The sequence below is a fragment of the Fusarium flagelliforme genome (genome assembly GCF_020744385.1).
Source record: "Fusarium flagelliforme strain FIESC 12 MPI-CAGE-AA-0113 chromosome Unknown B0J16scaffold_2, whole genome shotgun sequence".
NCBI lineage: Eukaryota > Fungi > Ascomycota > Sordariomycetes > Hypocreales > Nectriaceae > Fusarium > Fusarium flagelliforme.
Window position 1 is genome coordinate 3,842,576 of NW_025763504.1, and position 17,946 is coordinate 3,860,521.

Here is a 17,946-nt window from a genome sequence, read left to right on the forward strand (position 1 = left end):
GAAAAGGTGGGGGAGCGGCGCTCAGTGACATGATCATTCTGTCTTTGCGAGTCACGGCACATTGTAATGTACTGTAAATGGATGTTACTGGTACCGAGTTGGTTGCAGTTTTATAGAAGACCTAGTGAAAGACACTGGATACATGGATAGGTAGTCACTCACGGGATCCCGCCACGAGCTTATATCACTGGCTACGGCCGTCTGATATTCGGCTAAGTCATGTTGGAATTCTGATGCAACACAAGCTACAAGTAGAGAAAGGCAGACGGCAGACATGGAGACCTTGGTGTTACAAGTACATAATCTTATTTTGGTACACTCCAAAGGTTTATTCAAATCCAAACTAGAACATCATACCGCCGGTGCAATCAGACAGAGTGATTCTAGACCCAGCTAATTCTATCACCGCCTCAACATGGTGCTTATGAGCATGTAGAACATGCCCCGTGTCGATAAAACTCGGATCATTGTGAACCTCGACTATTGATATCGGATGTTGACTGCATAGCATTCGAACAATGGCGGGTTCATCAAGCCTCAACCGTAACTTTACCAAGTGCTCAGAATCCTTGCAGCATTGGTATAAACCACATCATCGCTCATTTCCAAGTCAAAGCCAGGTTGTGTGATGGGGTGTACATATTGATGTTTATTCAGTGTGGACAATATTGCACCACGGGTATCATTATCTCATTCCTTAGGGCATCCTTCATCTTCCACTTCCTGGCTTTGTCAAATCCGACTGCGCCATACGAGGGCGACTCGACATCCCGTAGCATGTATAGCCGTAACTTCCTTCCGATCACTTAGTCTGCCATCGACATGTCTTCATCCTCATCATCCGTTTCGCTTTCGTAATCATCGTGGTCCATTTCATCATACTCCCTTCCATACAACTCATTCCACCGACTTGGGGTTGGGGTCGATAGATTTCCTTCAACGTAGGAACCCTCCAGATCTCTTGTTGTATATTGTCCCAAGTTGGCTGGCCCTGCCTCTGAACCACGACCACGGCCCTGGCCAGCTCTAAGCCTTGGTCGCCCACCCCTTCGTCCACTTGGACGTCGCCTTTCTCGTTTAGGGATAACCTCCTCCCCATCTTCGTTCAGCAATCTTCTCCTCCGCCTGGGTTTATAATCGGGGTCTCTGTTGTCCTTGAAGTTTTGTCCCTCGCCGTCTTTTGCCCATACGGTGACCTGATCTGTCTCGCCCTTCCTCTTCTTGAGCGCCATCAAGTTCTCCAAGAACCGTGTCTGCTGAGCTCGCTCTCCCGATCTATCCTTTCCGACAGGAATTCGAATATTCCATTCCTCTCTGATGGCAGCCAGTGGGTCTTCGCGGATGATGTTGGGCTTGCCAATAGTCTCTTTGGTCGCAATCCTCGATGCACAAGCACCCAGAAAGTCAACGTTCCCTTCCAGATGGCGTAGAGCTGGTAAGGGGTTCTCGCTATCGCGTGATGTGAAGATGGCTTCTGTGCCGACAACCTCTGCCCATGAGCCCTCGAAAGTTCGACCTTTATACGATATTATCGGATGTGCCGAATGTAGTTCCAATATCTGGATATCCTCGGTTTCGTCACGGGCCTTGTTTCCATTCTCTTTTGAATCATCCACTACATCACCCCGATCAACTCCTTTGCCTTTATCATTAGTCAGGGCTGGATCGATCTCGGGTTCGTCGTCGTCGGCCTCTGGCTCTGGTAAAGGCTCGTTGTCGTTGTCATCTTCCATGTCCTCTGCAGCGCGAAGTCCTCTCCAACTGGGGTTATGATCAAGCCATGTTTTGTAATATCCGCCTCTGCTGTGATGCGGTGTCCGTGGTTGTCTGTCCTTGAACTCGGGGTATGATAAATCAAGTGTTATATAATAAGTCTGGCAACAGTTAGATAATTGTGCACAGCAAGGACGTCCCATAGGTCCAATTGTACCTCGGTCTCGGTTGTGGAATATTCGTATTCCCACTCTTCTTGTTCATCTCGTTCTAGCGATTGCTCAACCTCGACAATGCCGGCCACTTCGGCCAACGCTGCCTCGTCTGGCATAGTTATGCTGTATGCGCCAGGTCGTGCCAAAGCGGTGACAGAACGGCGAACAGTATACGCGATAGTTTACCCAATACTGGATCGGTTCAACAAATAGAAATGGCTTCGCGACAGTGATTCCGGGACTTGATAGTGACAGAGTTGGAAAAGTTAACAATCGGTTCGTTGACAAACGACAGAGGTTTGGTCGCGAAACTTTAAGCTTGGCCAAGGTACTTACCAATTGGGGGTTGTCCCTAGGCCTCGAAGTCGGTCAGAGGCGGCACTTTCTAGGAAAAGCCCAGAGCTGCAGGGATCAGGCGGGGCAGCTTCTGTGGCTCACAACTGCCCCGCTATCGCTATCAGGTCGGATTGCAACATTTGATGAGTCTTATTGGATTTTGGACTCTGGTCATATCTTGACATTCACAAATCACCACTTTCTTGAGTTATTCGACGCTTCTGCGTGCTCTTTTCATATCATATTTAACCGCAATCGTTACCCACCTCGGAGACAAGAACGTAAAGCCTCTATTCTTCCATCTTCTTTACATCTGTGCCATCTATTCTAGGACAAAATGCCTACTGTGCACTTGTTAGACTATGTTGCCGGCAACATCAGGAGCCTGGTGAACGCCATTGAAAAGTGTGGATATGAGGTCGAATGGGTTCGATCGCCTGAGGACGTTCCCAAGGCAGAGGTTCGGCGAGACTATCTTCTGTCGTATGTCCATCATGACTGATGCATTCTAGAAACTTATCCTCCCCGGTGTCGGTCACTTCGGCCATTGTATTTCCCAGCTTTCTCAAGCTGGTTACTCGGAGCCTATCAAGAAGCACATTGCTGAAGGAAAGCCCTTTTTCGGTGTTTGCGTCGGCTTGCAAGCTCTCTTCCAAGGTTCCGTCGAGGATCCTGACATCCCCGGTCTCGGAGTTGTACCAGCTACTTTGGATCGCTTTGACGACTCAAGTAAATCAGTACCTCACATCGGCTGGAACAATGCTTTCACAGGCGGCAAGGCCATGTACGACCTCCAACCGGACTCAAAGTATTACTATGTTCACTCTTACAAGTGTCCCTACAAGCAAGGGGAGCTTGAGTCACAAGGTTGGAGTGTTGCGACTGGCACATACGGTACCGAGACTTTTGTCGGTGCCATCGCCAAGGGCAACATCTATGCAACTCAATTCCACCCAGAGAAGTCCGGTGCCGCCGGTCTAAGGACTCTTCGTGCCTTCTTGACAGGGGAGGGTCTGAAGACACTCGGTGATGTAGTTGACGAGGCTGTCGCCAGTGCACCAGTCAAGTTCGAGGACAGCCTCACACGACGAGTCATTGCATGCTTAGACGTACGCACAAATGACCAAGGTGATTTGGTTGTCACAAAGGGTGACCAGTACGATGTCCGCGAGAAGGGTGACGATCGCAACGTGCGTAACCTGGGCAAACCCGTCGAGATGGCTAAGCGATATTACGAGTCTGGTGCGGACGAGGTCACTTTCCTTAATATCACATCCTTCCGGGACTGCCCAGTCGCTGATCTTCCCATGCTCGAGATTGTCCGTCAGACATCCCGTACCGTCTTTGTGCCTCTGACCATTGGTGGTGGTATTCGTGATACCGTGGACACCGATGGCACAAAGGTTTCAGCACTTGAGATCGCTACCATGTACTTCAAGTCCGGCGCTGACAAGGTCTCAATCGGATCTGACGCTGTCCTTGCTGCCGAAGAGTACTACTCTCTTGGTCGAAAGCTCTTTGGCAACACTGCCATTGAGCAGATCTCACGCGCATATGGTAACCAGGCCGTCGTTGTGAGCGTTGATCCCAAGCGCGTCTACGTTCCCAAGCCAGATGCTACCCGACACAACATCGTCAAGACACAGTTCCCCGGTCCCAAGGGTGAGGAGTACTGTTGGTATGCCTGTACGATCAAGGGTGGCCGTGAAACTCGCGACATGGATGTGGTCGAGCTTGTGCAGGCTGTCGAGGCAATGGGCACTGGAGAGATTCTCCTGAACTGCATTGACAAGGACGGCACCAACAGTGGATTTGACTTTGAGCTCATCAACCAGGTCAAGGGAGCCGTTAAGATTCCCGTCATTGCCTCTAGTGGTGCTGGTAACCCTGCTCACTTCGAAGATGTGTTCCAAAAGACTACAACCGATGCTGCTTTGGGTGCTGGCATGTTCCATCGAGGCGAGTACACAGTCAAACAGGTAAAGGACTACCTACAAGAAAAGGGTCTCAAGGTGAGACAGTTTGAAGAAGGATTTTAGGACAAGTTGAAATAGAACAAAGAATAAGCATAGACAACTTCTTGAATTTGATAAATATCGCTTTGGTATAATTTCGACTAACAGGCATGTGCTGATTCATGCAGCCATGACCTTAAGAGTTTCAGTATAACAGAGACACCTATTCACTCCAACACCTTAAAAATCCATCAACAGAAAAGGAGATGCGCCAAAAGCCTTGGGTGTGTTGAATTTTTCTGCGACTCAACGCCCAGTGCTACCAGACCTTCGAGAATAGCAAAGCGAAACGCCGAGCGAGCCTCCAGACTAAATTTTGGAAAAACACCAACGAACGTAAAATGACATAAGAGAGACAAAGGACGTATCCACTCCCAAACTCCATAGAGAAAGAAGCAACTTGGTACCTATAGCTCCATACCCATCATCATCCACTTCTTGCTCGTAATATCAAGATCATGAGCCCAGTGATCGAGGGTAACCATGTCGAAGCCAACCCACTGAAGGCTCTTTGACAGAGAGTGAACGTCGTCCGCGGGGATACGCCTGTCAATGCATGTAACAATGTGGGCACAGTCCAGAGGACCGTCGGCCAGTTCGATAAGTGCCATAAGACTGGAAGATCGTGTTAGCGGCTTGTAACAAGTTCGGAACAGACATAGGAGACGTACGCCTTTTTCAGGTCTCGGCCGAGAACGCCTTCAATATCGAAGAAGACAAAGAGAGATTTCTCCTCTCCGTCGTCAGCAACAAAGGCACGGAAGCTCGCACCGCCGGCATAGTCCCACATCTCCAGCCAAGCGGTTATGTCGTAGGCAGATAGCTTGTCATCAGAAACAGGCTTGAAGTGTTCGGGAAGCCGGTCATCGGACGGCGGCGTTGGTAAATAAGCACCCGACAGGCCGGAGCCATTCATCGACGAATTCCTCTCACCGTGGAAAGTCGCCTTCATGGACTCGCAAAAGAATCTCTCACATTCTTCCCTGATCGAAAGTGCTGCCCCCCCTCGTCGGCCCAGGCGCCGGCCTGGGATCTCGCGCTTCTTGTTCTTAGGCAAGAGGGCGAGCTCGTTGGACGAGGTTAATGCGGCGAGGGGGGGACTTGTCGGAGGGGAGGGTAATCCTGAGGAAGGGACCTCAGGAATACCACTCGGCCCCTGGAGTAGAGTTAGCATCACAACACAGATGTAGTGATTATTAGAGATAACGTACCTGCAACCCCGGTAGTGCAGTAGTGGAGGCCCTTGAGGTTGGCGGCAGAGTCGACGAGGTAGCAAGAGGCAAGGACATTGACCTTCTGGGCAGCGGCCTCGCCGTAATTACTACTGTAATTCAAATTCTGATTATTCATTGGCGCCATTGCTGATGATGTTTCCTGGGTATCGACTAAAGTGGTGATGGTTTGGAAGAGGCGGAGGTTGTTGATCGTCGGGGATTGAGTGATAACGTTGGTTTGTGATGACTCGAGGTAAGAGCAAGTTGAAGTCCCTTTAAAGAATTTGTTTTGTTTGTTTGGAGGCGAAAGTGTTGGAGAACAAGTTGTGGATACGTGCGGCGACGTGTAGCTGATTGTTTTTGGTAACTCGTGGAGAATGTGAAGGTGCAAAGGTTTGGGCAGCGGTGAGGGCGAGGATAAATAAGAATTGACAGGAGTGTGTCAGGCCTTAAGGAGGGAAAGACAGAAGCCCAGAAATCTGACGCTCGGGGCAGTCGGGGCAGGAGCAACAGCGCGTTCTGTGTGGACCCCTCACCTGAGGCTCTGGAATTTTGTGCACCACAGTGGAGGCAGCGCTTGCCACACGCACCTAGACTGGCCGCTGGCAGCCGGGGTAACTGTCCAGTGGATGGATAGACGCACCTAGTACAGTGTGACTTTCTTATCTTGGCAAACGCTGATGTGAGTTCAGCCGAGCAAACAAGAGAAATACTTGGTCGTTTTTAGTTGATCACAGCCAAGAGATATCGTCATCTAGCCACCAACTTGCTGAGCATCTTGTAATTCGTGCTCTATACTGTTGCATCACTATCGTTCGGCGGAATTTCAACTCATCTCTGATCAGGATGAATCATTGCTTAGCTTATTTTACCTGGATAGTCAAGCAGTCTTGTAAACCTAGTGCACGTTTTCGCACTAAAGCGAACGCCTCCGCAGCACATGGTGAGAACTACTGGTTAAGGACTGGCTAATAAATGGATGTTAATCGCCAGCCGGCAATAGAGTAACGATAACCGACTGCCTGCATAATCACGCAAAGACCAAACTGTATTTCATGAATAGCTGGCCACAAACTTATCAGGGTTACATATTTCGTCAGTTCAGTTACCGTATGTACGTCCAGGGTTTTCTGGTTGCATGTCACCGTTGCACACAACGTTTCCAAGATTGTCTCACGCAAATGGGTTAGCCACCTACCCAGTCTAGCCAGTCCGAAGAATCTAGAATTCTCTGCGCACGTCTTTGTCTTTGTAAGACGATGCTTCCCAACGTTTACATGGAAGGATAGCACAAGAAACACCTCGATGGGTGGATGTCACTGTACAGCAATTACTGTATCCAGCTTTTCCTGCCGCTACGCTGTGCCACAGTGCCCCAAATGCATTTTCTGGTGGATGGGGATTTCAAGGGTTCCTCCGGATTTGCATGATACAGAAGTTTCTACAGTGTCAGTGTTAGAGCTCTACAATTATCTGGGGCGACCTCCACAGTGATCAATCACATGATCGATATTTTCATGATCGATAACTGGACCCAATTGTTATTTTCTATGCAATCTTCATGATCCTTCTCCCTCGGAGCATCAGGTAATGCAATACGTATAATAAAGGCGGCATTCTCGGCCAAGTCAACACAATCCATCACAGCCTAAACCAACTCATGTGTTTGTCTATCTCTGGGCTAATAACCCCCGTCATGTAAGTTGATTGGTGGATACGCTACGTTCCCGACATGGTGGTGCCATGCCCAACCCCGCGTTTTGGTTCTGGTTTTGGTTTTGGTTCTATTCGGGAATGCATCCGGACCGAGCCATCGTCAAAATACCCATCCTGGCTGCAGCAGAAATGCAGCCAGCGATAGATGATCAACAACCTAAATACTCATTTCGAACTTGGTCTTTGCACCGTCGCATTCTGTATCTACTAGCCTCACAAGATCAGTCATGTGAGCATCATAATGCCCCGTTACTCAGAACAAGGCACAACAGCCAGAACTGATAACGCCCAAGAGAAAGGATACCTAGCTTTATCGCTAAGGAACCGTGTAACTTATTTAGAATGGCTAACCTCTGTGCATACCGTGCTAAAGTGAACCATCTAGTACCCTAATTGTATTTGATCGGAAGAGTATCTCCGCAACTTCACTCCGTCGCGGAGCTTCTCTATCATTCATTATCTACTACATAATCTAGGCCATGTTCGGCTGTATCATTATTGTCAAACCTATAGCCCTCTATACTCAGTCAAGTCGGGTAGGCCAATACATACAAAGTTCTCGTGTCCAATTACACAAGAATCTGATAGTCTGGTGCAACTTGTACTAAGTTCGTCAAAGCAACTGACAAAAGGCGGCATTAAAATACTATCATACAGTGTTCCCACATCTTCCATGTCACATATGTATTATCCTAGACATCTTTCTACTCCAATTCAGCTTGTACTTCAATACAACCTATTAACCGTGTCGTGCGCTGAGGCTCGCAAATGCATCTGGGCTGTGCCGGCCATTTGTCCATGCAAGATCCATGCCGAGATTCATACTCTCCCTGCTACGTGCAGCAAATGGATCCGAAGCAGTTGTGGCATTAGGGCTCGCAATGGTATTGACAGCGGATGCGTTGTTCATAAATGGATTCGTGCCAGATGACATAGGAGCGACATTATTATGGTTCTGCTGCACAGGAGCCATGGGTGTTTGCATAGCTTGGTTCTCAGGTATGGTTGGCTGTTGCGGTTGGGTGGCATGCGCTGTCTGATACGAAGGCTGTGTCGACTCCACAGCTGGCTGCTGGGCAGTCGTCTGGGGATAGTTGTTAAAGAGAGCCATGATCGAGGCTTTGTCTGGTCTCTGAGGCTGGTAAAACTGCTGCTGCTGCTGCTGTTGCTGTTGCTGTTGCTGTTGTGGCATGTATGGCATCTGCTGCTGTCCGTAGAACTGCTGTCCAGCCTGTTGTTGAGAAAATGGGTTATGGCTCGCTTGAGGCTGGCTCTGCATCTGCTGCATGGGAGGCTGCTGGCCGAATACCTGCTGGCCTGTTTGTGCTACAGACTGGCCAGCATTTGTAAAAAACGGGTTGGTCGTGGTTTCTGGAGGGTTCAAGGGCGCTGGACTCTGGTATACTACAGAGCTCTGGTACACAGATGGGTTCTGGAAAGAGCTCTGGGTTTGCTCTGGGATTTGACCAAGACTAGGAGATGCTATCCGAGTTGGAGATCGGGTGAACGGGTTGTATCCTGCAGGTGCTTGGTTTGTATTGACTTGAGGGAATGGGTTGGTCGACTGTTGCGGTTGAGGTTGCTGCTGAACTGCAGTATTCTGGTTCACGAAGAAAGGATTGTAGCCCGTTGACTGTGCCTGAATTGGCTGGGGATATGTCATGTTGTTACTGAACCCCAAACTCGAGAAACCGCCAGGAGTTGTGGGTGCTGAAGGAGCTACTTGTTGGTATCCTGTCGGCTGCTGCTGTTGCAGCGGCGCCGGTCCTCCAGTATGATGAGGAAACAGAGGTTGTTGTGGAGCGAGTGACATGTTTTGAAATGCCTGGCTGAAGGCATCGGTCGGCTGTTGCTCCTGAGGTGCGGGCATTCCAAATGGGTTTGTCTGGCCATATGGGTTCCTGTTTTGAAGTGTTCCTGTTGATTGAGCTGTCTGCGGTGGGGCTGGGCCTAGGTTATCAAATGGGTTTGTCGAGGCACTCGATGGAGTGGTCGGACGATCCGTAGCTGAACGAGAGGGAACACTGAGGCCTGCGCCGAGTCCCAGCCCGCCAGAACTCGGTGTAAGAGGTGTCAGAGACCTTGATGTACGCAGAGTTTGTTCCCGGGATGAAGGTGTAGGCAGAGGAGAGAGACGGCCGTTTCCCTCGCCCAGTCGCACAAGAGTCTCGATCGCCCTTTCAATATTGCCATTGACGCCTTTCAACACCAATGCATTCCTCTTGGCGTCCTGAAAACCCATGTCTTGTAGCCGAGCCATCTTCTGGTCCAATTCATCTGGCTGATCGAGATCCAGTGTTGCGCCAAAAACTTTGGACGGCTTGTTTGGCGGCCTTGGAGACTCGTTACGGCTAACTTGAGCAGCTGCTATTGTTTTGGCATCCTTCTTTGACTTGGAGGACAAGGGAAAGATGGACGAGGCGGATCGGAATCCGAACTTGGTAGAGTTCTTGGGCGGCAACGGCGGAGGCGTTCCTTCGCCAATATGCGGAGACTTGGACTTCCCGGTTCCATTAACTGTATTATTCATATACTTCTGTCGAATAAATCGTTCCATCGCGGAATCGGCTTCGTCAACGTCAACGGGAACGGGCGGCTTGCTATGTTCGGGATTGTATATGTTATTCGATGTGACATTTCCAACCTTCCTCATGTTCTGTAGATTTTGTAAGCTGAGTACTACTCTCGGGAACGATTCCCGGTTTGTTCTTGTTGCTCACATCGACTTGCTCGTTGGTCCAGCTGTCCATACTAAGAGACTTGACTTTGGAGATATGAGTGCCTAGCTTTCGGTGAATTGCAGCACATCTCATGCATAGGAAAACGCCGAGCTAATCAAAATGTCAGTCGGAATTGGATATGCACGCGGTCTGGTTGCTTACACTCCATGATGCCCATGCTAAATAACAGACAGGGTTAGCAAATCCTATCCATTCTACATGATAGCCTCATGATGAGGCAAATTCCATGTCTGGGGCGTACCTGGGTTACGCGCATGGCAGTCTGCACATATGTTGTTGCCCGGAACATTCTGCACAAGATCCTGAAGGGCCTTTTCATTCCGCGCCTGTTGGCGCTTGCTCATGATGCTCGACATTGGCGAGTGCGCGAACAGACAGAGGTTATTAAAAACCTCTACAATTAACGCAGTATTAAAGCGGCCTGTCTTTCAGTGTAACCGTCTCGAGTCGTTCGTAACAGGGTTGGCGATCGGAAACTGGAATACGTCTGTACGGAGACTGGTGACCGGAACGGAGGTGATCGTCAAACGGGAAGAAGCAAGTCGTCGAGATTGATGTAATGAACGGGAAAAGCAATTATTGGTGATAATGCATGTGAAAGAGAGACAAAGAAGATATAGTGAAACGGAACGGAATGCAAAGCAATGCGATACTATACGATGCGCTATGATGCGATTCAAGATCGTGCAATGCGGATGGGTCTGAAAAGAAGGAGGAAATGGAGGACAGAAGTTGACGAAGGAGGTGCACTCGTTGCGCCGTGCGATTCAGGTCAGAGCGGGTGCGGGTGCGGGAAGCAGCACGGGTTTCTTTAGGCCCTGACACTGCGTTTTTGGCATGGAGATTGGGAGCAGACACCAATCCAATACCAGTCAATCACCGTCCGAACAGAAAAAAAGTGAGATGAGAATGTCCTCCGTCGGTCGCTTTTGCAAGTTTACACATTTAAAAATCAAAAAAGGGTTTTTAAAAAAGAAAAAGGCTTTTACTAAAAATCAGTCAAAATTACTTTTCGTACCAACTCCCAAGGGAAAAAAAGCCCCTGGCCTGGACCTTTAGTACTAAGTTGGAAGGGGATTCTTCGTCCCCTAAAGCCACAGTGGAGTTTTATCTCGCTGGGCCGTCCGCTTACAGTAGATCCACTGGTCACTTAAGGTAAAGTCAAGTTCCGTCTGGCTATCCCAACTTGTTCTAGACAAGGACTCGCCCAGTACATCCACCAGTTGAAAGCATATGGGCGGCCTTGGCTGCTTGAATTTTGACGACGGCGTCAGGGGCAGGTCGCGTGGGCGAGACAGGGTTTAGGTGAAGACCGACGCTCGTTATCACAATCTCATGGAAGCAAGGCTCAAGTGTAACAGCGAGAGTCGCAGATCCATATGGTGCATAGTGCGCGATTGCTTTCTTTCTTAGCAATGGCTCTTGGTCGTCAATAGATAAGATAAAGACTGTGAAGAAGTGCCTAATGTTCACTTTTCGAGGCAGATCGAAATACTGCTTGTGTTGCAAAACTATCGTTAGTGTATCCTCGAGTATGAACTGGATGTTGAACAGCTGCAGACCCAGCCTGGGTGCAGTTTGTGTAATAAGTAATAATAGTTTATACAGGTTTTACGAGTATCGACATTTGCATAGCTGGTAGCAGCACAACATGGATGAGAGACAGCCTGCGAACATTTGGTAGAATCCAATATCAACCACAGGGTAGGTCAATCAAGCCACATACTCATGTTTCCTGCTGCATTTGAAGCCCACATCAAACTCGACGAAACCGGGTTCGTCGGCAACGTACCTATGGATGGAATGAGGACTGCTCTATTTATATTCGTCGGACGATTTGTTGTCGTGGTGAATACAGGTCCCGAGACAATGGATAATAACGTAAGATCAGCCCAGCAACATCTGCTTACCCGCATCTTTGGTGCTATGCTGTGTATACCGTAAAGGAAACTCGTGAAACGAAACCCATTGGAATCGCTCTAGGCAAGTACGGAGTATAGCTCTCTGCGGGAGTGCAAATGATGATAGGTAGGTATCTTCTCAACCCGTTGACGGTTACATCACTTTAAGTGGGAAACAACGTCATATCATACCGCAGTAACCTTGTGCACTCGCATAAAGCTTCAAAGATTGTCAATAATTCGAGAATAGCCTTTAATGATTTTCGTATCAACGTTAGTTGAATTCCACCTCGTACAACATTCCTCCCACCGATATTTGATCGTCCTCCACTACAAAGAAGCTCGTGAATTATTCCGACCTCCAGCCACCTCCATCACCCTTTTGCCAGGGTCTTTATTACCCAGCCTCCGCCCATCCTGGTGGTTCTCCCAACCACTCAACCCTCAAATCGACCACTTGAAACCGATAACATCCTCGCAACAGTTTCGCGTACATCGCCGAATCAGCTCAAAAAGGACTGGTCTTGTGGCTACAAGTGGCGGTGGTGGCTGTAAACCACACGCGTTTCTAACGTCAGCAATAAGGCAGACTTCGCTTTACCGTCAACTACCCCTCCACCAGGGACTAGGACCCCTGTCAGGCCCAATACAGAACCCAGCACCACGACTACACAAACACTAGCTTGGTCGTTAGGTAGCTGCCTCGTGCTCGAGCTGTCCACGTATAGCGCACATATACGGACGGATACTCCTGAGCTCCTCTTGGATTCGAGGCGGAACTCTTGGCTTCTACACCTGCGAGTAGAGTCAGACGTCCATCAAGGAGGAGCTGTCAGCCACCCCCTGCACACACAAAATCCCACATCAACTCTCGAAACTTGTCTTTATCAACAGTACGAGCCGTCTTGCATACTGCCGCAGTTTCCGAAGCTCCGAAAAACCCAAACCCAGTAACAAGAGACACGGTTATGGTCAATTGCTAAAGAACGAAAACCCGTCGCCGAATTGATTCACGGTATCTCCGATCGCTCTCCCGAGTGATTAGTTTAACAACTCTCCCACGCGAAACCCTCCAGAGACACGGTGTTCGATATCATACACAATGGCGGGCATTGAGCAGCTTGAGGTTCACAGCAAGGCATGTCAACAGCCCTTCGTACAACGGACGCCACAACAGGCAGCGGATATAAAAATTGGTCTGGACGTTCAACTAATGCTTACCAGTCATACATCGTTCGCTGGGTGAAAGTCGACGAAGACAACACGCTATCGTGGAGCGTGCAGCCTCATAAAAAGTCCATGTACGCATTCGCTCTCAATACCTCCCCCTTGAGGCTCCATACAGGCACAGCGGTAAAGCTCAGTACTAACGTGGAAATAGCAATTTCGGCCTTGTGAAACATCCCGGCAGCGGTGCCACTACTCTTGCCTCTTCAACAACTGAGGATTTAAACAATGGATCCGAAGAACCCGGCGGCACCTCGGATGGCAAAGCAAGCCGTTTTTCAAAGAGAGATACAAACGCACAAGAACTTCTGAAGAGCAAAGGTTTCATCCCGATAAAATGGATAGGCAAATGCGAAGCGGACAAGGTGTCAATCGGTACATATGATGTCAAACAAGATCAGAGTGGGATGTATGGCCTTGTGTTCGACAACACCTTCTCGAAGCAAACCTCTAAGACGGCGACCTTTGTGGTTATGACTTATCCCACCGGAGCACCACCTCAGACTTCATCACACTTGCCAAATCTCCAGGCACCGAAGGCCGGAGTGAGCCAAACAAGCCTTGGACGCCATGGCAGCCCTAAAGGTGATGGGGTTACATCTGCCTCCTTGGACAGCCTTCACAGTCATGATGCAGCAGGAAACGCTGCGCCTTCAGTATCTGGTCGGAGTGAGGGTAGTTCGAGCAATTACCACACAGGCGTTTTGCACAAGAGACGGCGCAAGAAGGGCCAAGGTTATGCGCGTCGATTCTTTTCTCTCGATTACTCTACCTGCACTTTGTCGTACTATTACAACCCCAAGTCATCTGCTCTTCGGGGCGCTATCCCTCTGAGCTTAGCTGCTGTTGCTGCAGACGAACGCAGACGGGAAATCAGCATTGACTCGGGCGCCGAGGTGTGGCATCTGAGAGCTCCAAATGACAAGGAATTTCAGGACTGGGCGCATGCGCTGGAAAAGGCCAGTCGCATTGCGAGAGGATTGGAAACACAGGATCTCCCCAAGAAGAATGAACTTAAACTTAACACACGTCAATTGCAGCCCATTCACCAATCTTCCCCACAAGAAGACAGAGAATGGGAGCAGGTGGAATCTCTGGTCAGTCGCGTAGTAGGAACTCGCGACGCCCTTCGACGTCTGACTCGCGAGGTCACGGTTCAGTCAAAACCACCGCCAGCGACCACCCCTCAGTATCTTTCACCTGGAGGCAATACCAGTGCTGTCGATGATAACGATACCTACTTTACACCCCCTCCAGACCAAAGACGCTCATTCTGGAGACGAAAGTCGAACACTCCTGCGATATCTCCTGCGACATTGGGGGCGCCAACAGCTATGGCAGTGCCCGCACCTGGCGGTGTCACTACGACTATCTCAGCTACCACGCCAAACCACTCGCGGAGACAATCGAAGAGCACTTTGCGAGAGGAGAACACGCTCCAAGATCACTGCCACTCATTGTTGACAGATTTGGACTCAGTTGTGTCTGAGTTCACAACCCTTATCAATAACAGTAAGCGTCGTCGGCTGCCAGTGCCTTTGTCCGCGGGCGGCGTGTCAAGAAAGAGTATAGACACGGTATCAACTGCCGATGAGTTCTTTGACGCGGAGGATGCCAACTCAGCTGTTCTCAAGATCGACGACAGTGAAGACGAGGCCTCACGCTCAGAACAGGGAGAAGATGAAGAAGCAGAGGAAGATTCTTTCCGAGACAACTCTTCTGTGTCATCCATAGGAGAGAATGACGCTGCTAATCTTGACGATGCGTCTCATTTGTTCCCAGCAAAACCCAAGACCCTCTCACCTCTACCCATTGAGCAAGCTGTGGCGAGAAGAGCGACTATACCGCCTGCAGCGGCAGCGGCGCCAAGTCTGATCGCGTTCTTCCGGAAAAATGTTGGCAAAGATTTTAGTACAATCAGTATGCCTGTCACTTCGAACGAACCCTCGTCAATGTGTCAGAAGGTGGCCGAACAGCTGGAGTATGCGCAGCTGCTAAACCAAGCGGCAAAGCAATCTTCGCCCACTGACAGACTTCTCTTCGTGGCTGCATTCGCTGTGTCACAGTTTAGTAGTGGACGAGCCAAGGAGCGCGCCATTCGCAAGCCGTTTACTCCTCTACTTGGCGAGACTTTTGAGCTTGTACGAAGCGAGAAAGAGGTCCCGGGAGGCTTCAGACTCTTGGTCGAGAAGGTCCAGCATCGGCCTCTTCTTTTGGCAATGCAAGCCGACTCGGCCAACTGGTCGTTCTCGCAATCACCTGCGCCCGGTCAGAAGTTCTGGGGCAAAAGTGCCGAGATCACTACGGATGGCCGTGTGAGAATTGTCCTGCGACTGTCCAATGGCTCCGAGGAGCGATACTCGTGGAACATTGCTACTATGTTCCTGCGTAATGTAGTAATGGGTGAAAAGTATGTGGAACCTGTGGGCACAATGCATGTTGTCAACGATAGCACTGGCCACAAGGCTGCGGTTGAGTTTAAGAGTAAGGGTATGTGGGGTGGACGCACCGAAGATGTCGGTGTAGAGATCTTCAACCCTGAAGGAGCCAATACAGGAAGCGGCCTGGTAGGCACATGGACAAACAGCTTGAAGACAACCGGAAAAGGGGGCGGCCAGGAGATTTGGCGAGTTGGACCCCTGGTGGACAACGCTGCTAACACTTTCGGGTTTACCACTTTTGCTGCGACCTTGAATGAGGTTACCGAGATCGAGAAAGGCAAGCTACCTCCTACAGACTGCCGCCTGCGACCTGATCAGCGCGCATACGAGCAAGGTGCAATCGACGACGCCGAGGACTTGAAGCAAAAGCTTGAAGAAGCGCAGCGTGTCCGACGTCGAGAACTGGAAGAACGTGGTGAAACATACAAGCCACGATGGTTCGTCAAGGCCGAGAACGCCCCAGAGGGCGAGGAGGTGTGGAAACTTAAGACAGGAAAAGACAGTTACTGGGAGGAACGTGCAAAGGGAAGCTGGCAAGGGGTTGAGGAGCTCTTTAAGATTTCTTAACGATTTACGACATACAAATAGAAAGTGCAATTGGATTTGATTTTAACATCATTGCTCAACGAAATGGATGTTTGAAAACGCGAATTAGGGGTGCTTTGTATGTAAGTTAACACAGCGTAGCGTGGGAGATTGGATACAGGAGAAGAGACAGAAGTACAGACACCTGTCTATGCAACAGAAGATTGGTCGAAGTCTCCCTTGTGTTCTAGAAGTGAGCAACGGACAGATTATGACGAAATTCCAACAGCGATCAGGTCGTTCTGCCCACAAGACTTAGATTAACTTACCGGAGGCTCCTAATCAAATTGTCACTTGAAACCTCCTATTGCTCCTCGAACAGGTTTAGAAAGCCAAGAAAAAGCTTGGCTTTGAGATAGAGTACCGACCCGTCAAGTGGTGCATTAGACGGACAGGGGACGTGATGGAACCCCAGTCACTTTCTTGAGATGAAAAGAGGGCCACTACACTGGGCGTTTTGGGAAGCATGAGATGAGAGACGGCAGTGTTTCACAAGGGACTTCATTCTTGTTTAACGCCCAGATCTTGGAGTGAAATTATACATCTGGTCAGGTGAGCAACATTGGCGTTTTTGGTGAGAATGTGAAGGCTGAACTGAGGATTGAGGGCAAGATGATGGATGATGGATGATATGGCGATCGACGTGACGATTGAAATTTGACCGGCAGTCCCAGTTGGGTTTGGAGTCTTGGAGTATCCATTTATTCAGTATCAAATCATCAAGCGAAATCCATGCCAAGCGCTTGTCCATCGTCATCAGGCTTGATCCTCCACTGTCCAAGCTCATGCAATGCGAGAAAGGCCGACTGCTTCACTAAGAAGAAGGAAATACAGTAGCCGGTGCAACGGAAGACTTCCATTCTCTAATAAGGAATTCAATTCTTGACAGGCTCGATGAGGAAGTGAGCTCTCATCACATCAGGTTAGATAACAAATTTCTTGTTGAGCTATTCCAGTTCAAGGCATCATATCGACTTGCGTCAAATGTTGGAAGAAGCATCGAAGGCGAGATCCACTGAGGTGAAGTCTAGCGGCTCGGGAGTGGCAAACCGGTCATCCAACCAAACTTGCAGGCCCCTGAAGATCGAAGCACCGAAATAGATGAAGCGTTGTTTTCGAATGCGAGCAGATATTATTTCAGTTGTGTCCTTGGTGTTCATAACTGGCAACAATAGCCGGGTACCTTTACTTGATCAGACTGAAATCTCCACCATTCAAGCAATTAAAGACATTCAATGCCAAAACCCCAGCCAGTCATGGATATCATGATCAAAGCCGTTTGTGTAATACGTAACTTATGAGGAGACCCAGCGGCCACAGACGAGTTTCAGCGAGACGCCAATCGCTGATCAGATGGCGCTTGACAGCCGAAAAAAGGGGTGCGAAGCTAAGCTGTGGCATGGGCAAGGGGCGTGTACAGTACTCTCCAGTCGGGTACGTACTTGCTTGGCCTGCAGTAATATGCCGCGAAAAAGCATTACGACGACTCTCGAATTTAGTGGGCCACTTCACTTTTAGCATTGAGTGAATTCGAGTCGAGGTTGGGGAACCAAACAGCCAGTTGGAGAAGCATGTTTTGATGCATCATTGGCGTTGAACCTGTCATGGAAACAGAATGATTAAGTTTGTTTGTGGCTGGGTAGTCTTGGACTCTTGGAGATATCTTGTCACGGCACCATGGGCAACACTAGCGAGAACAGGACAAACATAGTTTAGGTATCTGGATGAGGCGGCACGATGGTTGCTGTTTTCGAGGGGCTGAGCTCGTTATAGTAACATTTTCTTGATAGCCCGTCTAGACTGCTCAATGCCTACAGTACTGCACTAACAATCGCCTTGTTT

At 49.4% G+C, this 17,946-nt stretch overlaps 5 protein-coding genes across 5 annotated transcripts; 2 read left to right on the forward strand and 3 right to left on the reverse strand.

The window, feature by feature from the left end:
* Window positions 1–541: 541 nt before the first annotated feature.
* On the reverse strand, window positions 542–2,256 carry B0J16DRAFT_68851 (uncharacterized protein). The gene is made up of 2 exons (XM_046134297.1): window positions 1,931–2,256; window positions 542–1,874 (listed from the first exon to the last, which is right to left on the reverse strand). The coding sequence occupies exons 1-2, from the start codon at window positions 2,042–2,044 to the stop codon at window positions 807–809; spliced, it is 1,182 nt and encodes a 393-aa protein (XP_045986899.1). The 5' UTR covers window positions 2,045–2,256; the 3' UTR covers window positions 542–806.
* Window positions 2,257–2,375: 119 nt separating this feature from the next.
* Window positions 2,376–4,341, forward strand: B0J16DRAFT_334150 (uncharacterized protein). The gene is made up of 2 exons (XM_046126926.1): window positions 2,376–2,724; window positions 2,777–4,341. Exons 1-2 carry the CDS (start codon window positions 2,602–2,604, stop codon window positions 4,301–4,303), a joined length of 1,650 nt encoding a protein of 549 aa, XP_045986900.1. The 5' UTR covers window positions 2,376–2,601; the 3' UTR covers window positions 4,304–4,341.
* B0J16DRAFT_334153 (ornithine decarboxylase antizyme-domain-containing protein) lies at window positions 4,342–5,992 on the reverse strand. Its single transcript, XM_046126927.1, has 3 exons — window positions 5,491–5,992; window positions 4,951–5,435; window positions 4,342–4,894 (listed from the first exon to the last, which is right to left on the reverse strand). The coding sequence occupies exons 1-3, from the start codon at window positions 5,566–5,568 to the stop codon at window positions 4,687–4,689; spliced, it is 771 nt and encodes a 256-aa protein (XP_045986901.1). The 5' UTR covers window positions 5,569–5,992; the 3' UTR covers window positions 4,342–4,686.
* A 1,727-nt stretch (window positions 5,993–7,719) lies between these two features.
* B0J16DRAFT_68881 (uncharacterized protein) lies at window positions 7,720–10,546 on the reverse strand. The gene is made up of 4 exons (XM_046134298.1): window positions 10,192–10,546; window positions 10,092–10,108; window positions 9,930–10,040; window positions 7,720–9,865 (listed from the first exon to the last, which is right to left on the reverse strand). The coding sequence occupies exons 1-4, from the start codon at window positions 10,304–10,306 to the stop codon at window positions 7,949–7,951; spliced, it is 2,160 nt and encodes a 719-aa protein (XP_045986902.1). The 5' UTR covers window positions 10,307–10,546; the 3' UTR covers window positions 7,720–7,948.
* Window positions 10,547–12,953: 2,407 nt separating this feature from the next.
* B0J16DRAFT_395040 (Oxysterol-binding protein-domain-containing protein) lies at window positions 12,954–16,351 on the forward strand (the record flags this gene model as incomplete). Its single annotated transcript, XM_046132173.1, has 3 exons — window positions 12,954–13,007; window positions 13,076–13,152; window positions 13,233–16,351. 3 exons carry the CDS (start codon window positions 12,954–12,956, stop codon window positions 16,084–16,086), a joined length of 2,985 nt encoding a protein of 994 aa, XP_045986903.1. The 3' UTR covers window positions 16,087–16,351.
* Window positions 16,352–17,946: the final 1,595 nt, after the last annotated feature.

Excerpts from the sequence above, each read along its gene's own strand:
- B0J16DRAFT_334153 (XM_046126927.1), bottom strand. The coding sequence starts at position 5,568 with ATGTCCTTGCCTCTTGCTACCTCGTCGACTCTGCCGCCAACCTCAAGG. Across the intron at positions 5,436-5,490 it reads CTGCACTACCGGGGTTGCAG|GGGCCGAGTGGTATTCCTGA; the intron begins GTACGTTATCTC and ends ACTCTACTCCAG. Across the intron at positions 4,895-4,950 it reads GGCCGAGACCTGAAAAAGGC|TCTTATGGCACTTATCGAAC; the intron begins GTACGTCTCCTA and ends ACGATCTTCCAG.
- B0J16DRAFT_334150 (XM_046126926.1), top strand. The coding sequence starts at position 2,602 with ATGCCTACTGTGCACTTGTTAGACTATGTTGCCGGCAACATCAGGAGC. Across the intron at positions 2,725-2,776 it reads AGGACGTTCCCAAGGCAGAG|AAACTTATCCTCCCCGGTGT; the intron begins GTTCGGCGAGAC and ends GATGCATTCTAG.
- B0J16DRAFT_68881 (XM_046134298.1), bottom strand. The coding sequence starts at position 10,306 with ATGTCGAGCATCATGAGCAAGCGCCAACAGGCGCGGAATGAAAAGGCC. Across the intron at positions 9,866-9,929 it reads GGACCAACGAGCAAGTCGAT|AACATGAGGAAGGTTGGAAA; the intron begins GTGAGCAACAAG and ends CAAAATCTACAG.
- B0J16DRAFT_68851 (XM_046134297.1), bottom strand. The coding sequence starts at position 2,044 with ATGCCAGACGAGGCAGCGTTGGCCGAAGTGGCCGGCATTGTCGAGGTT. Across the intron at positions 1,875-1,930 it reads ATTCCACAACCGAGACCGAG|ACTTATTATATAACACTTGA; the intron begins GTACAATTGGAC and ends AACTGTTGCCAG.